We start from the raw sequence: 26,183 nt of genomic DNA, 5'->3' as shown, positions 1-26,183 counted from the left end.
CCTCTGTAATCGTATAAAAAATAAGAAGGCTAAACGTAATTTTTATTAAATTTAAAAATGTTTTTGTTCCCATATTATTTTAAGAATATAATTGAACTTGCAGATATTTAAATACGGAAAATAAAAACCGTATTCAACAAAACAGACGTTCTCAAAATCCCTCACATGTACGTACACAGTATCGTAGGTATCGGAGAATCAAAAAGAAAAGTATTTTTAATTTTTAGAATATTCTTGACCTTACACTTACAACATTTTGAGTGTGTCTAAATACTTGTTTACAAATCTGAATTATCTCCAATTTAAGGAGTTATTTAGCATATTATTTTTGATATCTCATATAATCCAGGATTCGGGCTTCACATACTAAGAAAAGAGTTTCTGCTCAATAAAAAGCTTCTTTTCATCTCATTAATATATGTCTTAAGTAAAATTCAAGTGATTGAAGAACATTGTTTCAAAATTGGTTCTTTTATATAAATAGAACTTCCAAGAATTTAAGTAGTGTATGTGGTTGTCAATAATCGGTAGAACTGATGAATGTTACACGTAAGTAAAGTGATCACTTAAACCAGTCTATGATGATCGTCAGCTCCGTAAATGCCCAGACTTTCATATCCTTCTTCATCTTTGATGAGATATATAAAAAAAAAAACTAAATTTGATTCATATAAAACTGATGAACCGTCACGTTGCTTCAGAGAAACTTCTTGAGAAAAGGATGCCAGACTAATCTGTCTTTGCGAACAGCATTCACCTTTTCCACATTTATGTATCTCCGCCGTATATTCCGACTTTTAATCTGACCTGTATCAAATATTTGAAATACTTGATCATGCTTAGTTATCTACCGTATTCCTCTGTTTCTATTTTCAACTGTACCTTACTTTTTACTGTTGTTTCTTCGCTTTTTACATTTTGTCCATTTTTTTACAACATTGGATGCGGATGTGTGTCAATAATAAAAAGTACAAGGATATCGTTATATGTAATACATTCACTATTTGAACCCTTCACAATTATCGTCCAATTTTCGGTTAGTTGGTATTAGTTTCATATTTTAACAGTGTGTTTCGATAACTCTACTAGCTCTTAAAGTTCACATAACTGTATGCAATTAAAACCTTCCACCACATTTCAATATTCGGTACAGAAGCTCTAGGCTGTCAAACAACACACGCAAAGGTTTTTTATGAACCTGTGAAAAGTATGGAAAATATTAAAATTGTATCTCGAAAAATATAACTGTGTTAGGATAGTTTGAAATGGTCGTTAGAACTACATCAGCATGATGAGATTGTCCAAAAAGCGTTCAAACATCCAGCGACGCTAGAAGAGGGTTTTAATTTGACATTTGAATTTTAATTAAAAAGTCGTTTTTTATACATGATTTTTATTGATGATAATAAATAAACAGATATATTTTATGAAAAAGAAAAAATATTACTTAATACAAATGTTAATTTCACATATAATGTTTCCGGTATTATGATTTTATGCAAGTTTATAATATAATATTTAAAAAAATAAACAAATTCAGGGTGACTAAAATTTTTTTTAAATATATTTAAACCAAACAAAAATTCAGGCTTATAATATTTTCATTGAACTCATATAATATGTCGTTAATTCTAAAAAAAGTACATAAAATGGAATGAAACATTGTTATGAATTAATTAAATAATATGATAAAAAATAATGATAGTTTTTTATATTCTGAAAATTAATAGGAGAAAAAATTTTCTTACATTTTATTTTTATAATGACAATTTATTTTTGTACTTTTTTTGCTTTTGTGTGGAAAATATTCAAATAGATCTCCATTTTTTCATTCACTGTTTTATTAAGAATATTATATTTTACGTGTATAAACGTTTTTTTTTGTTTGCTATCAGTGACATAAAATGAAATATAAATCATAATCTTCTACTGAAACTAAATCTTAAATTTAAAAAAAAATGTTGGTAACGGTTTGAGCAATCATTTTAGGGATTTTCTGTTAAAATAGTATTTTTTAAAAGTGAACATCTTCTTTGATTTTATTTACACGTAAATTAAAATTAAAATTTTCTTAAATATACAAATTACATAAAATTAATATAAAATGAACCAAAAAATATATTTGTGAGGATCTCGCGGCTGTCTGTGAATTATTTTCATTTTTCGTTAAGACAACAAGTCCTCAAAATAATATCTACTACAGCGTAGGGATCACAGTTGGATGATGGCCTCCTATCCTCTAGATACCCTTTCTTTTGCTCAGCAACATTTCTTGGGATTCTTATGCTGCACCCTCGGTTGGCGACCCCTGAAAAGCGAATAAAATATATTTTTGATTTCTAGAAAAAAACAAGCTTTATCTTTGTATGTACATACAAAAGATATGGTATTTATTTATTTGTTTATTTTATTCTTAATAAATAAATACCATAATTTATTATTTAGTTTATTTTATTCTAAATAATAAATAAACCCATATATACGTATACACACATGTATGCATACGTATATATAAAAATGCATAAAAATGCGATACTCTTAGCGCATTTTTTATCACTGCTTGGAGATGATTATAAATATATATATATATATATATATATATATATAATATATATATATATATATATATATATATATATATATATATATATATATATATATATATATATATATATATATATATATATATATATATATATATATATATATATATATATATATATATATATATATATATATATATATATATATATATATATATATATATATATATATATATATATATATATATATATATATATATATATATATATATATATATATATATATATATATATATATATATATATATATATATATATATATATATATATATATATATATATATATATATATATATATATATATATATATATATATATATATATATATATATATATATATATATATATATATATATATATATATATATATATATATATATATATATATATATATATATTTATACATTTATTGTTTTTGTTTTTTTTTCATTCACCAATTTGGCAATCACATTGTGGTAATATCTATCCAATTTGCGTCATAATTTTGACGTAAAACAAGGTTTATTTATTCAAATGAAAAATAATTTAAAACATTATGATAAACGTCAAAACAAAAATATGTAGCAAAGTAAACTGTTGATTATTATCATTCGATTTCTAGAATTCCTGAATAAATTGTCGCATACAATCAGGAGATACAGAATATTTTGTCAGTGTTGATGATAATTCATTATTTTTGTCATTTTTATACTTTCACGGTCTTTTATATACGATGTGTAATATTTATCTGGCAGACATTCAGGAATGTCAAATTGGCTCGAGACTTTAATTTACTTTGTAATTTAATTAAATTGTAATTATAAATAATATAACACTTTTTACACATTTCTTATATGCACATCTTTAAAAAAAATAATAGAATATGGATGTTTTATAATAGCCAGAATGGTCAACAATACACAAATACTAAAAAGTGATAACTAAAGCCAGGTAAATGATAAGTTTCAAGCACTGAGATGCTTAAATTTCCACCTTCTTTTATAAAAAAACAATGGCCAAAGATGCTTTATGTCAAGTTAAGACAATTATTTTACATATTTAAATATTACTTTATATCATCCGTATGAAAAATCTAGCGTTCGATATAAGAAGCAATGATTTTTTTCCATTTTTTTATTTTCCGTTAATAGTTTTCTTAATTTTTAAGCCCAAATGGGGTATTTTTTTAGTTTTTTTTGTTAAAAGTTAGAAGGCTATGTTTAAAGTTACCAGAGCTGAAATCATGGATGTCGGAAGTCTCAAACTTTCCCGTTAGGCGTTCTGCATTGTCCTTCCCTCCATGGGGATCGTACACCTTGATGTGCTTCATATGACATTTCGACAGCTTGTCAATGGCTTTTTCTATCTCACTACAAAAAAAATACATGAATTACCATACTACGATCTTGACATAAAAAAATAACAATATTTTAAAAACATTTTTTTGTTATATATTATTTTGTTGATGTATATTTCACTTTGTTAAAAATCTTAAATTTTCCAAGTTATTCACCTCAAGTTATTCACCTCTTGCGTGGAAATTTTGAAACAACATTTCAACAGCTTTTTTTTAATACATTTTTTTACCGTAATGGCAGTGCCATCTGTCAATGAGAATATAGGTCGTACAAATCGTTGCTCTTGGCAGACAGCGTGCTTCTTGATAGCTGCGTTGTGAAATTAAACATATTTCAATTTTATTTTTTCCAATTCCATTTAACCAGATTGATTAACAGCAGCGCGTGACATATTACAGCTCGATTGACATATTATTGTTTTCTTTCAATGGATAATTTATCTGATAATACACTAATAACGAAGCAGTTCAAGATTCAATTACATAGATAACATATATTTATGCAGTATTTTTCAATAATGTATCGAAAAGAAATTGAGAATGTTAGTACAAATTCGTGATCATTTCGTGGATCGCGATTGTGTTTATATGTGAATAATATTTTATCCAATTTTATTATCTGCATACATCCGTCAACTAGTATTATTGCCAATCAAATTATTCGAATCGAAATTAATTTGTTGGACAGTGATATCATTAATTATCATATCTGTAAATACTTTAAATTGGCAGACAGCTGAACACCTCGGTGATTAGGCAATGTCGACAATATAACATACTGACATATTGACTTTGACACATTTATAAATATGTCCACATATCCAATGATAAAGTGACGATATGATTTGAAATTCCACTTTAAAAATTCAATTCCTTTCTTTGAATGCATATTTAAGTTTGTATTTAAGTTCAGGGCATCAATGCATCAAGAGTTGGGCACTCATCCAAGCTACTACAAGGAAGATTGAAGCATTTGAAATGTGGTGGTATACAGAATGATCCAAATATAATATATTTAAAGATTAAAAAAAATATACTAGGGAAAAGATAGAAGTTATATCACCGGCACCGTAAAGAAATATAGTTAGAATAATTTCATTAATTGATTTTGCAGTCACTTTGTGGTAAAATCTATCCATTTAAATTTTACTTAGTAAACAATAGATTTTATGAAAAAGTGGTATATCCTTAGCAAAACATAAATAAATAAATAAAGAGTTCGAATATTTTGGCCATTTTATGAGGTGATTGAAATATGAAGTAAAATGTGTTATAGGATAAAGCTAAGCTATAGGTAAAGGCAACAAGAAAGAAGAAGTTTATTCTGTCTTAAAAACATAAAAGTGGTTTCACTGTTGCACTTTGTTGCTCTTTAGAACATCTACAGACAAAGTAATAATTGCTACAATGATTGCCAACTTTTAAAATAGATGGGCACAATAGGAAATACAACAGAAATGGAAGTCAAACAAATTAAGCAGAAACCGAATAAAATATTTTCTGGCTTAGCTTAACAGTATATGTATAACTTCTTTAAGAATGCTGTACATATAATACTTAAGTGTACAAACACATCATACGGGTATGCAATCTGGAGTGCTCTAGCCATTATAACTATTCTCTCATACCTTCTACATTTACTTTCCCATAAAGCCATAATATTCTTAACCTTGACTTCATTTATTTAGTCATCTGTATCCTTTTAAATATATTCCAATTTATATCTTAGAATGGACCATAAAAGTATCAGAAAGAAGAAAAAATTACGCTCTCGAAATGTGGTGTTGGAGGTGCATGCTCCGAATTTCAAGCTAGACGCACCAACGAGTCCATTCGCCAGGAACCATACTTGGATGGCTTGACTTTGGCTAATGTCTGCATACGGCGGTTTCTCCAGTTCTTTGAACACGTTACGCGTGGCAACGAGGATAGCCAGGAGCGACTGGTTGTGATCGGTAGTCTGGAGGGGAAGAGTGGGAGAGGAAGACCCCACCACAATGGACCGATCAAGTTAAGTCAGCAGCAGGCACCTCGGTGGTTGGAGCACTACGTACAGCGCAGTCAAATGTAACTGAAAAGATTCATTGCTTCCACAAGGGTCACAACCGTAAGAAATGAGGCATAAGATGGAGAAGAGAGATCTTAGATTGTAGCAAAACTGATCTAGGTACTTGCCATTACAACACGTCAATCCAACGAGGTGAACTATGCATGAGATAGCTGTCTGCATGCATAATGCAATTTCACTTTACAAACATATTCAAATTCATGTGGTTTTAGTACTTACACAATTCCATTGTCTTCCCTCATTGTTTTGGTGGAGAAGTTTGTATGTGCTCCTGATCCATTCCAATTCGGAACTGGTTTTGGGTGCATGCTGACAACGATGCCAAACTCCTCAGCCAATCGGTGTAGGATAAACCTGCCCACCCAGAGGTCGTCTGCTGCCTTGGTCCCGACGCACGGGCCAATCTGGAACTCCCATTGAGCCGGCATGACCTCGGCATTGGTGCCACTAATAGCCACTCCGGCGTACAGGCAGCAAGTGTAGTGGGCCTCTACCAGGTCCCTGGCGAACACCTTGTTGGCTCCCACGCCGCAGTAGTTGGCCGTGGGGACGGGAAGGCAGTCCGCGTTCGGCCAGCCGAACGGCCGGTTGTTGAAGTCGAGGAGGAAGTATTCCTGCTCTATCCCGAACCATGGTTCTTCGTCCTTGCAACGCATGTAAGCCTCGTCGCACCTTTTCCTGTGATTGGTTTCTTAAACAAATAAACGTAGGAATAGACATCTCTATTTTTATATAATTTTTTGACATATCATCAAAGATGAAGAAGAATATGGAAGTCTGGGCATTTACGGGGCTGACGACCGTCATAGGCTGGTTTAAGTGATCACTTAACACACGTGTAACGTTCACCAATTCTACCCATTATTGACAACCACACTATTCAAATTCTTGGAAGTTCTTTATATATGAACCAATTTCGAAACGTTGTTCTTGAATCATTAGAACTTCACTAGAGACATCTATTGGTGAGATGAAAAGAAGCTTTTTATTGAGTAAAAACTCTTTTATTAGTATCTCTTTTTTAAAAAAATATAATTAATATTTGAAGCACTAACAGTGTGATTTTCCATTTTATAATTAAAATGTAACATTTTTTTTTAATCACTATAAAATCCTTTATAGTGATTTTAAAACAAAGTTATATTTTAATATAAAAGATCTCTCTTATACAAATTACGCGATATGTGAAGAAAAACCTTCTAACCCTTATCCGCAACCAATGGTGCATAGGACACTGCATCGTACTGACGCAGTGTGTAATCTTAATTATGAAGGCAAAGAGATCACTCCTGTGCTTCAGGGTAATATTAAATAAATATTGTAGTGTGAAATCAATAAAATTTATTTTCACTGATCAGAGAGAACAGATCATCAGACTAGTGACTGTCTTTAAAAACATCTTTCGCCTCTTCTAGATTCATTCATCTCTGCATACATATACGCCATAGTTCCTACATCTGACCTATACACTTTCAAGTATTTGAAGAACTCGATTATAAAACATTTTCCTTCTGCTTCTTTTTACAACAACACTTGCCTCATACATTTGATTTACCGTTATTTCCTCTCTCAGTCGTTCCATATGTTCAAACGATCGCAACACACTTTTTAAAAAAAATTATTGGAATGGTTATGTCAACCTTTTATAATTTTTGTTTATTTCACCATTCGAACATATCGCTCACTCCTTTCAACAACGTCATATATCAAAAATCGACAATTTTAAGTTGGGCACGTTTTTGGAATGCCCAGAAAATGTACTGTATCCCAGCAAAAGCGGCATATTTTTAACTTAATATTTACCCGCTACAGGCAGAAAGTGTTGTTTTTGCATTTTGAAGGAAAGATATTGTTTAATTTTTTTTTTAAATATCCTAAATATTTTTCAAATGGAGAAAGAACCTTCAGGTTTTAAACCTAAACCTTTTTATCTTTTATGTTTTTACCTTTCCTAAAAAGATCTATTGCACAGTAAATAAGTGGCTTGATATTTATTTTTAATACATTGTATTATATTTTAAAAAAAACTTAAAAAAACGTTATCCTGAAAAATCATGTTTTTTTATTTATTAATGACGTTGTTGAAAGGAATGAGCGATATGTCATACATCGTTGCACCGCACATTTGTGTGCTTGATTACATTTCGACTGCATTTAGCCTACTTCATTATTATTTTGCCAACAAAAAATGCTTCATTTCCATACATGTATGGCATGCACTCGAAAAATGCAAAAAAAATATTAAATGAAATTTATTGTATCATAATTAATTTATTAAAGCTAAGAAAGGTTGAGAAATGAGGCGAGAAAGACAACACATTAAAATTAAAGCAAGCTTGAAAATAATTGACAAAATTAATTTTAATATGAAGTAAACTTATCAAAAGACTGCATTGTTCAGGTAATGTAAGTATGAATAAATTTTAGAAGATCTTTAGACAGAAGTGGTCTTGTTTTTTGAAGAGGTAAAATGTTTATAAGTTTTTTAACCATTTTTTTTAAATTCACATTTCAATCTGCACTTACATAAAAAAAAAGTTTTTTTTTTATTATTTTTAAAATTCTGCTTTTATAAAACCATTAATGTTTCATAAACTATAAGATTTTTAAGTAATGTAAACATTATTAGTATTAAGAGTACAAATGTTCTTATCGACAGGTGAAAATAAAAAAATAATGTTTAAAATATTTAATTATTTTTAAAAAGAAATATTTTTACATCTCAACACTGATGAAGAAGAATAAGATAGTGTGGGTATTTTCAGTTTTTGTCGTAAGATTATCTCCATCTACGTTACTTCGCTTTTGCATTTAATTAATGCAATATCAACGATTTTTATTTCAGATAAATAAAACTCACAATATTATTTCGAGAAATAAAAATACTTTGTATTTTGATCCACTCACATTTTTATTAACCAACTAGTTTCGGCAACAACCTGTTGCCCTCTTCAGGGTTTAATTTATGACTAAACCCTGAAGAGGGCAACAGGTTGTTGCCGAAGCTAGTTGGTTAATAAAAATGTGAGTGGATCAAAACACAAAGTATTTTTATTTCTCGAAATGATATATCAATATGATCCTCAAAGTTAATGCTTTCAATATTAAAAAAAATTACAATAACTCCTAGATAAAAAATATATTTTGTGTTTAGTTAATACTGATAATTTTTTCTGTTATTTTTTCATTGTTAATTTATCTTTGTTGCGAAAACTAATTAGATAAAACAATAAAACAACACTATCGAACACGTCCGTGCTTGAACTACTTATCATAAAAATCGGTATTAATTAATCAACGTCTTTTTATCATCACACATATTGCAATATGTAGGTGAATGAAATTATTATCGTAAAATATCTTAATTATTATCAATTCAATCTCCCTGTATGAATTGAATGAATTGTTTTTTTTCAATCGCTTATTTAAAAAAAAAATAGATATCTATTAGTGCAGTGCGATGACTTTTATGTTTATTATTTTTTTAAGTGATTTAAAAAAATCTGTATACTTAAATATTATTGAGTTTGTATAAATGGCATAAAACATAGTACACATTCAAAAAGCAACGGCAGTATAAAGACTGTTTGAATATTCACAAATGAACCAAGTGACCATAAACATAATTTTGTCATCCTTTGAGGTCGATTTGATATTTCGCACTTTTCGTAATTTTTGCGATTTATTTTCTAAAATCACATCTCAAGGAGTACGAGATATTACTATTTATATAATATACTATAAATACAACACTTCACTAAGTCACTTTTGAACAAGACTCAGATTCTATTTTAACGCCAGTATCCACCTCAGTATTAAGAGAACATAATATTTTTTTAAACTTAAACTTAATCAATCACCAAAACAAACCCCTCGATATAAAGATTGCACATATTAATAATTGGGCGAATAATAGAAAAAGGAATATATTTTATACATTAAATTTTTGAGAGGACGGAGCATGTATGGATTTAACGCGCCTGGTACTTACACAGTACTTCATGTTATTGCCTATAAAATTGGCACTTTTTCAAATAAACCTCTTACAAATGTTACTTTTTGCAATGTTTTATGATATCTACCGGATATCCAAGATTAACTTTTTCTTCTTCTATGTTGAGATATTAATAAAAATCATTATACATATGAGAATTAAGTGGAGACAAACCCAGAAATTATCAACAAACATAACATACTCAAAATATTATAAATTATGTACCTTTCATTTCGTTTGTACATTTTTTGGACTTTATTGAACTGTGAACTGTATTTATTAGACGGAAGTAATGTTTTTGTTACAATCCAAATTAATAAAAAAAAATTGTAGGATATGTAAAATGGGGGGCACAAATTTGATGATAAAAATGTATTAAAATACAAATCATATTTCTTTTATTTTTTGTGTGGGATTTACTTTGTATATAAATTATAAATAAAACAATTGCTTTTTACCACTTAAGTATTAGATTTAAACGACTCGTTTCAGAAGCATCTGCAGCTTCCAAAACAAATGTAATACTCAAGTGGTAAAAAACAAGTTTTATTTAAAAGTTTATCATGTCTTACCATAAAGTGATTGCCAATACAATATTGTTTTTTTTTTCTTACCTGTAGGATCATAATTGTGTTTATAGGTGTCGCACATCACAAGGATGTTGTTTCCTCTCCTGAAAGGGTCCTTATAGATGGCCCGTGGAAACAGGAATATGTCGGAGTTCTCTCCCGAGGCCTGTCCTGTAGAGCTTCCATCATAATTCCATTCCGGAATCTCTACGGAAGAATAAATCAAACAAAAATATACTGTATGATGTGACATAGCACGAAAATTTATTTGGAAACTAAGGTGTTGTAATGATTCAGAGGAGAAATATACATTATATTATATGAAAACACTTTTTTCTTGAGAAACGGGCTACAGAATAAAATTTTCTTACATTAAAAAACTAACTAACTAACTAACCATCACGCCGCTTCCCCGCAGGGGTAGGCAGAGAGAATAGAACGCCACAACACTCTGTCCTTGCAAACATTCTTCGCCTCTTCCACGTTCATGCATCTCCTCATACATACCCGCCGATTGTTACGACTCCTAACCTGACCACTTTCAAGTACTTGGCATACCTGATCGTACCATGTTTTTCTCGGTCTTACTCTGCTCCTTTTTCCAATTACATTCGCCTCATAAATTTGTTTTACCGTTCTTTCCTCACTCATTCGTTCTACGTGTCCAAACCATCTCAACACACCTTTCTTAATTTTATCGATTATGTTTATCTCAGCTTTGCATTCCTTCCTTATTTCACTATAATTTATCAACTCAAGTGGTAAAAACAAGTGATCTTACTAACAATGTCATCATGTCTTTCCACAAAGTGAATGCCGAAACAATAATTAAAAGAGCAAAAAATATCATTTTATTGCTATTTTATATATCATAGTGAAATTGAGGGACTTAAAGAAATGATTAAAAAATAAACAATAAAATATCACAATTTAATTAATTTAACAGATATTTCTTCTTTTAACATATGTTTTACTAGTAACGCTATGCTTCTCCGAAAAATAAACTAAGCTCTTGTGCTTGGAGGGGGACTTACACTCAATGTTTATTGTTTAAACTTAATTAATGATACAATTTTTTTTTCTTTGTATTTTTTTCAATTAACATGTCTAAAAGGCGATTAATTTTCATAGATATACATAAATGTATCATGTATATATATCATGTTGATACTTGGGCAGACCAAAAACACGTGTGATTAATATTTTTTTGTATTTGCAAGTGTAGTGTTGTTCGTAGTATAGTTATTATCCTGACGAAGAGACGGGTACTTCTAGTAACTATTAAACTAAAATATCGGTGAGTGGTTATATATTAATAAAATTTTCATAAAAAAATTAGAAATGACTAACCACATTGCAAATATTAAAACTCCTAATAATATCAAATCAATTTGAAATTCAAAGCCCTGTGGACTAAACCTCTTGACGTGAAATTAAAAAAAAATATTGTTATTTAGTAATATACATATCGCTCACTCCTTTCAAGAACGTCATAAATTAAAAATCGTCAATTTTCACTTGTGTATGTTTTCGGAATGCCCCGAAAATATACTATATCCCAGCAAAAAGGCATATTTTTAAGTTAATATTTACTGGCTACATGGCAGAAAGTGTTGTTTTTTAATTTTGAAGAAAAGGTTTTGTTTAATTATTTATTTAAATATACTGAATATTTTTCAAATGGAGAAAAAGCCTTCAGGTTTTACCTAAAAAGATCTGTTGCGCAGTAAAATGTTTAATAAATGGCTTGATATTTATTTTTAGAACATAACATTATATTTTTAAACTTTAAAAACGTTTACAACATTTTGAGTGTGTCCAAATACTTGTTCACAAAACCTGGATTGTCTCCAATTACAGGAGTTGTTTTAAATAATATTTGAAAACGTTGTTCTGAAAAATAAAGCTTTTTGATTTATGACGTTCTTGAAAGGAGTGAGCGATATTCGTAAATGACGAAGCAATGCTACCTACCAATTGTAAATTAAATAGTGTGCGAATATTTATTATTTCAAATTTTACGTTCAAATAAATTATTATTGACAAATGCATTGGAATGGATAATTGCCACCACAGTTGAAATTATGCCAAGAGATACGCAAATCAATATTTTTAAACTATGAGACAACTTAGTATTTGACTTGTATGTAAAGCATCTTTGTAATTTATTGTGGCAGTATTGCTATAATCTATTTAAATAATAAATTTCACGTTTGTTTATTCAAAATATTAAATCTTCTAAAACTGTTCACCGATTATATAACCCATTCCGGTCCCCAGAAATTAAAAACATAATCTAAGTAGACAGTTACATTCCAATCGGAAAAAAATCTCCTCTGCTCCACAAACTGTTGTAATAGATACGAGTGACAAAAATGTAAGCTTGAAATTTAAATATATAATACTAATGAGGAAAAAATGTCGAATAACATCCGACATGGGACCTAAGAAGAAAAAATCGATGTCGAATGAGATTCGACATTGGACCAGTAAGGGTTAAAATTTAATCACGACGTTAAAATACGCATGAGTTTTTCTGCGCGTTTATGTCAGGTGTTTTTTTCGTATCTATGAAATATGAGGTAAAACGTGTTTTTAAAAACTGTTTTTTACTGCAATTGCAGCGCCATCTATTGAAATTCAAAGCAGCATACGCATCACTTAGCATTGATCATGGCGGACAGCGTGTTTTATTGCACACCTTTTGTATGCGTTTAATTTTTCAAGCATTCTGAATCTGAACAAATTTAAAATGTGTAATATAGCTTTTCTTTCTTTTCCTTTTAACCAGATTCAACCACAGCAACGTCGGGTACAGGCAGTATAATAAACAAAATAATCAAAGGTTGAAAGGTCAACGCAATAGTATAAAAATATAATTATTATTTTTTTAAAGACGTGAAATAAAAAATAAAATTTTAAGAAAAATAAATCATATTACCAACAAACATAAAAAATAAACAATAAGTATAAGTCCCTCTCTAAGCACAAGAGCTTAGTCTTTTTTATATGAAAGAACTGCGTTATTAATGCGGAAATCAATTAAAATATTTTTTTTTTTTAAACTTGTGCCCATATAAAATTATAATAAAAAGAATATAAACAAAGAATATGAAATAAATAAAGAAATAAAAAAAAACATTCGGTTTTTATTTATTAATATTTATTTGTTAGTTATTGTCCACCTCCGTAGCGTACTGGAGGTCCCGGGTTCGATTCCCAGGGGGGGTCAAATAAATATAAGTGATTTTTTCACTCTTATATTTATTTAATATAACCTTGGACTGATCACCTTTCCTTCATATGTTAACGACCGAGATAACAGTGCATTTATATGATGCAGTGCCCTATGCACCATTGGGGCTTGGATAAGGGTTTGAATGAAAAAATATTTTACACACACAAGGCGTTGATTGCATGAAGGCTAGGTGATCAGTCCTGAGCTTAAATATCAACAATTAATTACCAATAAGTGCTTAAATAAAAATGATTGGTTATTTTATTACACTTATCATTGAGCCCGATTGATGGTCACAATAAAAGGATCACACTTTAAAACACAATTACAGGGTGTTATAAAAGTCACTATCGAAATTGGTATTCTAAAATGACAAGCTGTTTAGCTTTGTTGGATAAGGCGAGTGATTGGATTTAAGAATCACCCAGATTCGAATCTTGGGGCAAACGATTATTTTTTTATTACATAGAATAGTTTTTCAGTTTTTTAAGCTTTAAAGTTTTTTTCCACAAAAAAAATAACCCTCAAAATCTCTGTTACAGGCTTGTCTGCAGGTGGGATAGTAAATATAGGGAAGTTTAATGTGCAAAAATCATCACAAAATACCAGACCATTTAAAAATAAATCTTTCTAGAATGTATTTTGCACTTGGCGGCAATCGAACCCGCGACACCAGTTTCGCAGTCTGCCCAGCTACGCCACGGTGCCTGGCTATTTGATGTCTATTACACTCAAACTTACACGCAAAAATAAGGTAGAGGAAAAGCAATTGAGATGGTATGGGCACATAGGAAGCATAGAACTAGAACAGCTTGTGAACCAAGCAATCGCCATTAAAGGCATTAGCCGTTCATTAAATAAATAATGGAATAAAAATAAACTATATAGTTCAAAGTATTATTTTTTTGTTGACATCTCAACATAAATGAAGAGTATGGAAGTCATTTACAGGGTTTACGACTATCATAGGCTGGTTAAAGTGATCACTTTACACACGTGTAACAATTACCAATTCTACTCATCATTGACAACCACACTATTTTAATTCTTGACAATTCTATATATGTATATGGTTCAAATTTTGAGACGTAGTGCTTGAATCACTAGAGTTTCACTAAAGACATCTATTGGTGAGATGGTTGTAAACCCCGTAAATGCCCAGATTTCCAAACCATAGGACATTCGTTTGAAAAATTCATAACTAGGCGAAACGATTGTCACAATAGGAATTTTCAACAATAAAATACAACTTAGTAGACTCAAAAAATCTGTGTTTGATTTAAAATACATAAATTAAAATGGAGTTCTACAAATTTAACGCCAAATCAATAAATGTATAGTTATTTTTTGACATCTCATCAAAGATGAAGAAGAATAATGGAAGCCTGGGCATTTACGGGGCTGACGACCGTCATAGGCTGGTTTAAGTGATCACTTTACACACGTGTAACATTCACCAATTCTACCCATTATCACCCCACACTACTCAAATTCTTGGGAAATTCAAAATATATGTGAACCAATTTTGAAACATTATTCTTGAATCACTAGAACTTCACTAGAGACATCTATTGGTGAGATGAATGCCCAGACTTCCATATTCTTCTTCATCTTTGATGAGATGTCAAAAAATAAGATGAAAATAACTCCTGTAATTGGAGATAATCCAGAATTTGTGAACAAGTATTTGAACACACTCAAAATGTTGTAAATATAAAGTTGTGATTTTATTACGTAAAATGCAGTTCCAACCAAGAAATGTCAGTACAAAACGTAAATCATGTTATTCCAATGTCTTATCAATTGTTCGATAACATTATAATTGCTCATATTTATGACATACAATAAGTTTTGCACGATTTTTATGTTATATTATATTATACTCAGAATCATTTCGCTGTTATCAGTAAAGAGTGGGGACAATACAATTAAAACACTATCTCTATTTATTTTATTGTTATTGTTTACGTAAATTTAATTAGTCATTAATAAATGGGGACACTATTAATGACATTAATTATTTTGCATCACTTCAAATTACTCATTTAAAGCGATAATAACAGCAGCTGATAGGATATGACATTATGTACAACTTAGTAATATAATACAACTTGCGGTAGTTGGCATAAAATCGGACTCTGGAATAGAGATTATAGGTCCATGACTCGACAACAGAACTAAAACTAGACCATAAGTCTCTTTGTGTTAAAATAATTTACTCGTAAGTAGAGTAAATGGTAGTAATTTGGACACGTCACCAGTCATTGACACTATCGATTCCAAGTGTAAATATTGATATTAGATGTACTATACTTATTTTTTTTTTACAAAAATGTTAATAAAATTAGTATATAACCACTCACCGAGATTTTTACGTCTACCGGTTTCGAGACGTACCCGTCTTTTCGTCAGGACAATCACTAACACAGCATGCAAACAAAGTATTGTTAGTAATTATTATATTGACTAAACAAAGTAGTGTCAGGACAATCACTAACACAGCATGCAAACAAAGTATTGTTTGCATGCTGTGTTAGTGATTGTCCTGACGAAGAGACGGGTAGGTCTCGAAACCGGTAGACGTAAAAATCTCGGTGAGTGGTTATATACTAATTTTATTAACATTTTTGTAAAAAAATAAATAAGTAAAAATGACTAACCACAAAGTAAATGCTTTAAATATTAATAATATTGAGAATAGATGTACTATCATTACAAAATAAGTAACTAACCATAACGTCACTTGCAGGGGTAGGCTGAGAGAATACACCAATCTGTCTTTGCAAACATTCATCGCCTCTTAGACATTCATGCGACTAATCATACAAACCCGCCGATTATTAAGACTCCTAACAGACGCTGTGGTGTAGTTGGGTAGACGTTCGACTGCGAAACTGGCGTCGCGGGTTCGATTGTCGCCAATTACAAAATTAATTCAAGTAAGATTTATTTTCAATTGGTCTGGGTGTTTGTGATGTATTTTTCACATTTACCTTCCCTATACTTATTGTCTTACCTGCAGATAATCATCTAAAATAGACGCTTTGCGGGTTATTCCTTTTAAAATTAAAAAAAAACCTGACCACTTTTAAGTATTTGAAATACTGGATTATGCCAAGTTACCTTTGGTCTTCCTCTGCTTATATTTCCAACCACATTCAACCCATAAATTTGTTTAACGATCTATTCTTTACTCATTTAATTCTAACTATCACGCCGCTTTCACGCAGAGGTAGGCAGAGAGAATGGAACGCCACACCAATCTGTCTTTGCAAACATTCTTCGCCTCATCCGCATTCATGCGTCTCCTCATACAAACCAGCCGATTGTTTTAACTCCTGAGTATTAGTTTTTTTTTAATTCACGACCATGTCAAGTTTTCTTCGGTCTTCCTCTGCTTCTATTACCAACCTGACCTGACCACTTTTAAGGATTAATTTTAAATACTTAAAAGTGGTTTGGTCAGCAGTCAGTATAATCGGTTGGTATGTATGAGGAGATGCATGAACGTAAATGAGGCGAAGTTTCTTTGCAAAACATATTGGTGTTACGTTCTATTCTCTCTGCCTACCCCTGCGGTGAAGCGGTGTGATAGTTAGTTTTTTTTATTGCTGCATATATTAGCTATGATAATTTAATTTGAACTGCTTGTTAAATTCAGTAGTCAAATTTTCCGATATTTTCATCTTATAATATTTTTCCTTTTTTCTTCGTTTTATATTTTTTTTTGTTCAAAACAGGTATATTATAAGTCGTGAGGTATAAAAATGTTTATATTCTTGTCCATCAACTGATATGCTTCAAAATATACAAAGTGTCAATAACAATAAATTTAATAAATTGTTTGAATATAAATTCCTATTGACACAACAAATCTACTAAATGTGACAATAATTAGATTTATATGCAAATGAAATATTTTGAGGTATATTAAAGTCTCTTAACTAAAACGGATTATCTATAGTTTTTATATGGAAGAAGATTGAAGACTGAGCATTTTGGGGTTTATGAGCTATCATTTGGCTGGCTTAAGTGATCACTTGTGTAATATTCACCATTGTACCGATTTTTGAACATCCTTATTTTTTTTTCTTATTTAAAAAATATATTTTGATATGTTGACATGGTGATATGTTTATGCTTGTAGTGTGAAACCGTAGGGTGTTTGATGGAATAAATAATAAGTTAATAAATGTTTTGCGACTTTGAAGTAAGAATGAATAATAAAACAACATAAATAATTCAAATACAATTTAAGGAATTATTTTGTTCAAAATGTCAAATATTTTAAATAATAAATCAAAGGAATTTTTGAATTTAATAAAGATAAGAAAAACATTCAACAAAATCACATGACTATGGAAATCTGAAATTAATTTCAACAAATTGTGTCAACCTATTCAGTATTTTATAAATAATATTGATAAGGTATTGGAAAAACATCTTTGAGCCAGAAAATAAATGTTGTAGAATGGTGAGTTTATTTTACATAACTGGAAAATGTTATTTAGATGACATTTGAAATAACACGCTATAAAACCGTTTCGCTTCGTGTGTGTATGTGTGTATGTATGTGTGGGTACGTGTGTGTGTGTGTATGTATATATATATATATATATATATATATATATATATATATATATATATATATATATATATATATATATATATATATATATATATATACATAAATATATATATTTATACGTATTTATATTTGTCGACCAAAAATCGCACGTGTTTGTTTAGTTTTAAGTGTGTAAATGGTGCTATGGTGGTGAAGGGTAGTATTGTTTGAACGCTATGGTTGTGATTGTCCTGACGAAGAGACGTGTACGTCTCGAAACCGGTAGACATAAAAATCTCGGTGAGTGGTTATATACTAATATTATTACAATTTTTGTAAAAAAATAAATAAGTTTAAAAAAAAAAGATTTTGTTTTTTCTAGTGTTAAGAAATAACCTCGATGTATCGTGTAACATCGTTTTGAAATGGTACACCATCAATACACGTCAATACATTACTTGAAGGTTACATTATATTTCCTACCTTTCGGGTCCTTTGGGAAGAAGTCCAGAGTTCTATCTTTACTTCTCACATTCTCGCCCGTCCCATCAATCCAGATGTAGGTCACTTGGATCTTTCCGGTTGGTTTCGGTAGATCCGAATACTTCGTCACTATTGTCTTATCAAAGGAAGTGTTTGGCGAGTCTGATAAAAAACTTTTACCAGACATCTTGCGGCCCTGAAAACGAAAGTTTTACATTACAAACTGACGATTTTATTATGTTTTTATACATATCTTATCATCTAATAACAAAACACACATTTTATTACTGTTATTAGGTCTAATGGTACTGGAACACTTGTGGTGAAGAAGACGGACACGCGCAAATGAAGACAATTATTTATTTATCGAAAAAAATATATATATAAGCACGACGTTTTGCTTCTTAACAGTACGGAGTATAAACACAAAGAAAACACGTCACCAAACCGATCAAATAATACTCAGTACTGAAACTCAAAGGACAAAAAGCGAGCGCGACGTAAAGGTATACGTTTGATTTTTAATCTTATATGAGCACACACAAATTTGCCTTCCACCCTTTATATACGATTTTAAAGGAGTTGCATGTGATGGGGTCAATATTTTAAAAATTTAAAAGTTAATGAACTGCATCTCTTTGTTGTTCTCGAAAACATTTTACATTAATACAACACAAACATGAATACAATACAAACATGAATACAATTTGAATACACAAATTCTTTTAAAAAATATACAAATTTGGAATGAACAACTGTGATGTACACAACAATCATAAAAAATAAGCTTTTTAATTTGCGTCCATGGCATAAGACCTTCCTACACATTGTTTCAATATCTTATTTTAAACTTTTTTGAATAGCATGATTATTTTAATATAAAAATAAAACAATTGTTTAAGACCAATTTCAAGTTTGTTAATGTAAGCATGACAAGTTTCGAGAACTACAGATGTTCTCATGAACAGGTGAAAATATAGTTTGAAATTATGTTTTCGAAACTAGTCGGGCTTACATTATTCAACTTTAAAGTGGTGTTATACGAGTGTTTTGTTATATTTAAATGATGTGCAATATATTCACAGTTTTTAAACTACGAATGCTAAGAAACAATATCTTTAACTAATCAAAAACTGACTTGTATGAAGGGTTATTTTTTTTAGTTGTTTAAATATTGATTAAAAAACTCCTTGCGCAAAATAAATGCACATTAGTGGGCTTTTTGCTAAAAAGTAAAATCTTCCATCTTAGACAAAAACAATAAGTAAATACACAAAAACAATTATAAAGAATTAGTGGGCACATTTTTCTTGTACGAATTCAACACGGACAAAATAAATTACGGTATAAATAATTTTGTTGGACATAATTATATGACAGTATACGAGAAGCATAGAAACAGGATAAGGTAAACAGTTGAGGAGGAAAAAACTAAAATATTTTATTTTTATTGACATGTGTGTTGTCAATTCTTCTGCGTTGAACTGCTGAACGCAGATATGTGAAAAAATAATTAAAATAATTAATATTAAAATTTAATCACTAACTTCGATTAAAGAACCCTCATTCTCGGTTTTAATTCATAAAAATGAGGTCTTCATTTTTTAAGTATTGCATATTCAAATCGTTTAAATTAAACACAAATCTAATTTTCTGCTCAAATACAAATTTTAATAAAGCGTGTCGTTAATTGGCGCTATTACCTTAAATTCTCGTACATAACAGATATAATTTTGATGTAAAAAAACATGGAGTTGGCAAAAGAAGGATGAAAGTAGACTGATGCAGTCGAAATGCGATCTCTCAGAAGAATGTGCGACAAAACGATGTATGATAGATGTGCGAATAGTGAAATAGGGAAGGAATGTAAAGCTGAGGTAAGCACTATCGATAAAATTAATAAAGGTGTGTTGTGGTGGTTTGGGCACGTAGAACGAATGGGTGAGGAAAGAACGGTAAAACAAATTTATGAGGCGAATGTAAGTGGAAAAAGGAGCCGAAGAAGACCGAGAAAAACATGGCACGATCGGGTATGCCAAATACTTGAAAGTGGTCAGGTTAGGAGTCGTAACAATCGGCGGGTGTGTATGAGGAGATGCATGAACGTGGAAGAGGCGAATAATTTGTGTGGCGTTCTATTCTCTCTGTGCGGCGTGATGGTTAGTTAGTTAGTTAGTTAAAACTTGAGAAAAAAACTCTTCACTCGACTGACTTGCCTATGGTAAAATTTTCACTTGAATAATCTGACTATAATCCACTCACAACTATAATCTGACTGTATTATTTTTCTCACTTCAATATTAGGACTATATTCCTCTCACTGTAGTGTTGCTAGTTGCCAGCTGAGAGTCGCCCGAAGTTTTGTTTGCTAAAAATATCGCCCCGATAAAGATCTGTTGACACAAAGCACATGACGGTATAGATAAACGAGAACTGTTTTATCTTGTTTTAATGTTCCAAATTAATGTAGATTTTGTATTATGAGAGAGATAAGGTCACTCTTTCAGGCTGTTATCAAAAAGATGATGTGAAAATATTGTGAATACGTATTTGATTTATCGATTCATTAGAAATTGTTTTCATCAAAACTAAGATATAATTATTGATAGCTAGAGAAATTAATCTAAATAATTATTTAAATACTATTTTTTATCATAATAACTTACATCGATTTAAACATACATTTTTTAACACTTTTGACTTAACATAGGCGTTATTTTAATTAACAGAACGAACGCTGTTGAAATGCGTTCCTTCAGACGAATGTGTGAAAAATTGTTGACAGAATTATAACTTAAGATATTATAAAAGAAAAATCAGGCTAAACTAGTAAAAGGTGAAAATATAAAGAAACATTATTTTAGGTGGTATGGAAACATGAAGGGAATGGATGATAAGAGAATGACAAGTATATTTGGCAAATGTGGACGGAAAAACAGAACGAGGACGGCCAAAAAATACTTGGGACCACCAGATGTATGACTAGATGTATGGATGTGAATGAAGCTAGAAAAGCATATAAGGATAGACAAGGGTGGCGTTCTGTGCTCTCTTCTTAACTCTGCAGATAAACGGCGTGATGGTAGCCGAAGAAGTTAAAAAAAAAACAGCCGTATCGTTTTATCGATTTCATGGGTATTTTAACATTTAAAAAAATCAAAAGATAAAACAACATTAAGTTTGAATTCTTTTTCTATGCCAAAATGTACGATAATTAAAATAACAAATGGGTAACAGTTTTTATTGTTTGTGAGAAATATCTTTATAGCAAGAAAATCACTAATACGCTAATGGCTCACATAAAAATACATAAATTTCAATATGTAAATAGATAACTGCCATATGGTTATTTTCATTGTCTAGATTTACGATCATCTGATTCCTGAAATCGAACAACAACTTTAGAATTTCATCGAGATTCGACCTTAAGCCATTTTGGTCACACAGCTAATGTTCAGGCCATGATTTTTTTTTTAATATATTTTTTTAAATTTTTGTAGTTGTGTTTTTTTGACATCTCAATAAGGATGAAGAGGAATATGGAATTCTGGATATTTACGGGGCTTACGATGTAATAGGCTGGTTTAAGTGATCACTTTACACACGCGTAACATTCACCAATTCTACCGATTATTGACAATTACCACTATGTACACTACTCACATTCTTGGAACTTATTTATATATTGTACAAATTCGAAACTAAGTGCTTGAATTCACTAGAGAGATCTATGGCGAGATGAAAAAAGCTTTTTATTGAGGAGAAACTCTTTCATTTCTTTGTGAGATCTGAACCCTGGATTATAATGACATACGTGAGAAACGCTAGAAAATATAATTTTAACAAGTTAATTTATTTGTTTTATTTATTATTTTTTTAAACGCTGAATTATAGTTCATAAACACATCCAAAACAAAACAAAGTATCGAAATACGAAATGTTCATCGTAAGTAGGTCACAAATGTATCGTTCTAAGAATAATGTGTTGCCAAATGCTAGCATACACTCAGTGAAGCATTTTTTTTTCAGCATTTTTACTTGTATTTTGCTTTGAGAAGCACATTAATTTAAATACTCAGAATGGTGAGAATGTGTCACCGTTTTACAAAAGCTTCCGACGTTTTTTTTACAAACGTCACTGCCATTATTTTGTTGACAGATGTGCGGTAGAGCTGTGAGAAATTCATTACGTAAACAAGTATGTACTGTTGTTACATACAGAAATAATTCTAGATTTGCACACATTAGTGATTCACTCTATCTATCTTAATAATTATAGTATTGCCACCACTACTTGTACTTTATAAAAATTTAATTAAAAAAAAATAAAACAGGGAAAATAATAAACACAAGCATAATAATAAAATAAATAATAATAATAAACCGTAAGAAGTCTATTTTTTCGAATTCTAATAATGCGACGTCATTTTCAATTAATTCTTGTCAGATTACCTATAATATTCATTTTTGTACCATGTTTCAACATACAAATTTATAAGAATTCTAAGCGAAAATTGAATTTCATAAATCTGTAATTTAGGTTAGTAATAAATCCCTTACCGCACCCCAATGGTGCATAGGGCACTGCTTCATATAAACGCAGTGTTATCTCGATCGATTACACATGAAGGAAAGGTGATCAGCCCTCCACTTCAGGTACCAGTCCAGTGTAATATTGAATAAATATTAGAGTGAAAAAATCACTTTTATTTATTGGACCCCCCTGGGAATCGAACCCGGGACCTCCAGAACGGTAGGCAAGCATGCTGACCATTACACTACGGAGGCGGACAGGTTACGAATTTAGGTTATGTAGTCCTAAAAAATAATTGAATTACCTGTTCTAAAGATCATCGCAAATACCCCCTCCGTTCATTCATATATTTTCAGTCTAGAATCTCACAATTATTTTTTGAAAAGGTTTTTTTTACTTTACTTTAAGGCCAATTTATAGCTTCATCCGTTAAATAATAAAACAAATATTATCATTTTACCTAAGTTAATAATTTCATGAAAATTTCCAACTCAAAAACCCTAAAATTCAAAGTTTTAATAAATGTAAACAAAAACCGCGTGATACAGACTTCCACATTCTTTTTCATATTTGATGAGATGTCAATATTTGGACAAATAGGGAATTTTCGGGGGGCCAGATGAAAATCTTTTCCGGCCCGCGAGCCGCATATTGGTGACCCCTGTATTATGCCATAAACTAGATAAGTAAATCGCAAAACTACTCCTATACTAGATATACAGTGAAAAAATAACGCGTCAACTATGCAGTGCAGATAACTTTATCATTACTCTGGACTGTTATTTCCAATAACTTTGGCGTTTTTAAACAGGTCGTCGACCCATTATGTAAAAATGAAACTAAACAACAAAAGTATTAATGAATATTTGTCATTTTCAGTCGAAGTTATAATTATGTTTTTGAAATTGTGTTTGTTATTTGTTATATAGTATGTAGTATGTCGTTAGTATGTTCAGTTTTATTAAACTTTTAATTGTATTTTCTTTAAGTTTTTGTGTATTTTTTCAATCTCAAAACGACAAACAGTAGTCGTTTTGATTTATTTTACTACGACTATCTCAAATATCTTATTTTCAAATATACCAAATTTTTAAAATAATAAAACACAAACTTTAAAAAAATATTATTTTACCATTTATTTGCCTGTTTCATTGTTACCAAAAAATATCATTTCATCATTTAAATCCATATCAAAGGTAGGTACATTAAATTGATTGCAAGAAATGATTCTGATAATTTCACAAGAAAAAAATAATAATTTATCACCAACGTGATTTTATGTGCAAATACTTCGATTGTATAACTGTAACATAATTTAAGATATGCATCAGAGATATATTCATATATACTTGTTTGAAAATGGATCAGAATGCATCGAAACACGTGTCATAATGGGTTTTAAGAAATAGTCGCATTTACCGACTGAAATTTAAATAAAAAATTATAGAAAATGTAACAAAGTGAGTGCCGAATATATTTTTTTAAGAAATATTTACAATTTTATTAATTGATTCGGCAGCTTCTTTGTGGTAATATATATCAATTTTCAATTTACGTTTTACTTGGTAAACACCTTTTTTTTAATCTGTTGTGACATTTTTCGATGCATTTTGCATTGTTTTAAAACACTGTGTACGCATCAAAACACGTGTCACTATTTTAATAAATAGAGGTATGTACCAAGTAAATTTGTTATTAAAAATAAAATATTTAAAATTTAAGAAAACAAATTATTTTGCAAGATATGCACGTTTTTAAATGGGTCTTTTATAACATGATTTCGTAACAGACTTAATAATTAAATTACAGGGTTTGGCCCTACATTGAATCAAAATACACTAGTACATCATATGTACGTAATAAAAGGAATTAATGTGAAAAAAAACTAAAGATTTGTTATTTTATTATGTAAAATGCAGTTTCACAAAGAAAAGTCAGTACAAAACTAAAATTAATATACCATTTACCATACAATAAAAAAATATTTTCAAATTTCGTAAATACATCAAAACTCAACTGGTTTTTTTTGCTTGTGTCGTTAATTTTGATGTTTTTTTTAAATAACCTTTATGTACTTACTTGTTTTAGATCAAATCTTCGCGGAAATTCGTCGCGTTGGGTCGGCAACCTCCGATCGTAAATAGAAGTGTAATCTTGGGTGCTTTACTCACTTATCTATTTTTACAAATACATGTAACAACAAAGCACCTCTCCGCCGTACTCATAACACTACACTGACGGTTGCAAGTATCGGCGGCGTATTTATCCGATACCGTGTCACAACTATAGGGGAATACGTTGCGCCTCAATACATTTCGGCATGTGCCAATTTCTTCAATTATTGTATGGATGAAAAATTGACAGGTTGAACACATATCGCTCACTCCTTTCAAGAACGTCATAAACCAAAAATCGACAATTTTCAGTTGTGCATGTTTTTGGAATTTCCAGGAAATGTACTACATCCCAGAAAACGAAGTATATTTTCAACTAAATATTTACCCGCTACAGGGCATAAAAGTGTTATTTTTGCATTTTGTAGAAAAGGTATTGTCTAATTATTTTTTTAATATACTAAATATTTTCAAATGGAGGAATAACCTTCAGGTATTACCTAATAAAATCTGTTGCACAGTAAAAAGTTCAATGAGTGGCTTGATATTTATTTTTAATACATTGTTTTATATTTTTAAACTTTAAAAACGTACTCCTGAAAAATCAAGTTTTTTTTCTGACGTTCTTGAAAGGTGTGGGCGATATGTGTGTTTATTTTTCACAGTAAACAGTTTTG

General features: G+C 30.1%; 1 protein-coding gene across 1 annotated transcript; it reads right to left on the bottom strand.

Annotated features, from left to right (window-relative positions):
• Positions 1 to 1,749: 1,749 nt before the first annotated feature.
• Positions 1,750 to 25,628, bottom strand: LOC148312988 (glutamine synthetase 2, cytoplasmic-like). Its single transcript, XM_088269617.1, has 6 exons — positions 25,472 to 25,628; positions 18,859 to 19,054; positions 10,616 to 10,777; positions 6,227 to 6,698; positions 3,813 to 3,952; positions 1,750 to 2,308 (listed from the first exon to the last, which is right to left on the bottom strand). Exons 2-6 carry the CDS (start codon positions 19,043 to 19,045, stop codon positions 2,157 to 2,159), a joined length of 1,113 nt encoding a protein of 370 aa, XP_088125743.1. The 5' UTR covers positions 19,046 to 19,054; positions 25,472 to 25,628; the 3' UTR covers positions 1,750 to 2,156.
• Between the last annotated feature and the right edge of the window lie 555 nt (positions 25,629 to 26,183).

This window comes from Brachycentrus maculatus, unplaced genomic scaffold (genome assembly GCF_059751285.1).
Source record: "Brachycentrus maculatus isolate JH-2025_06_01 unplaced genomic scaffold, ASM5975128v1 h1tg000026l, whole genome shotgun sequence".
Classification (NCBI taxonomy): Eukaryota; Metazoa; Arthropoda; class Insecta; order Trichoptera; family Brachycentridae; genus Brachycentrus; species Brachycentrus maculatus.
Note: the sequence above shows the minus strand (reverse complement) of the source record. Positions and strands in the feature narration are given on the sequence as shown.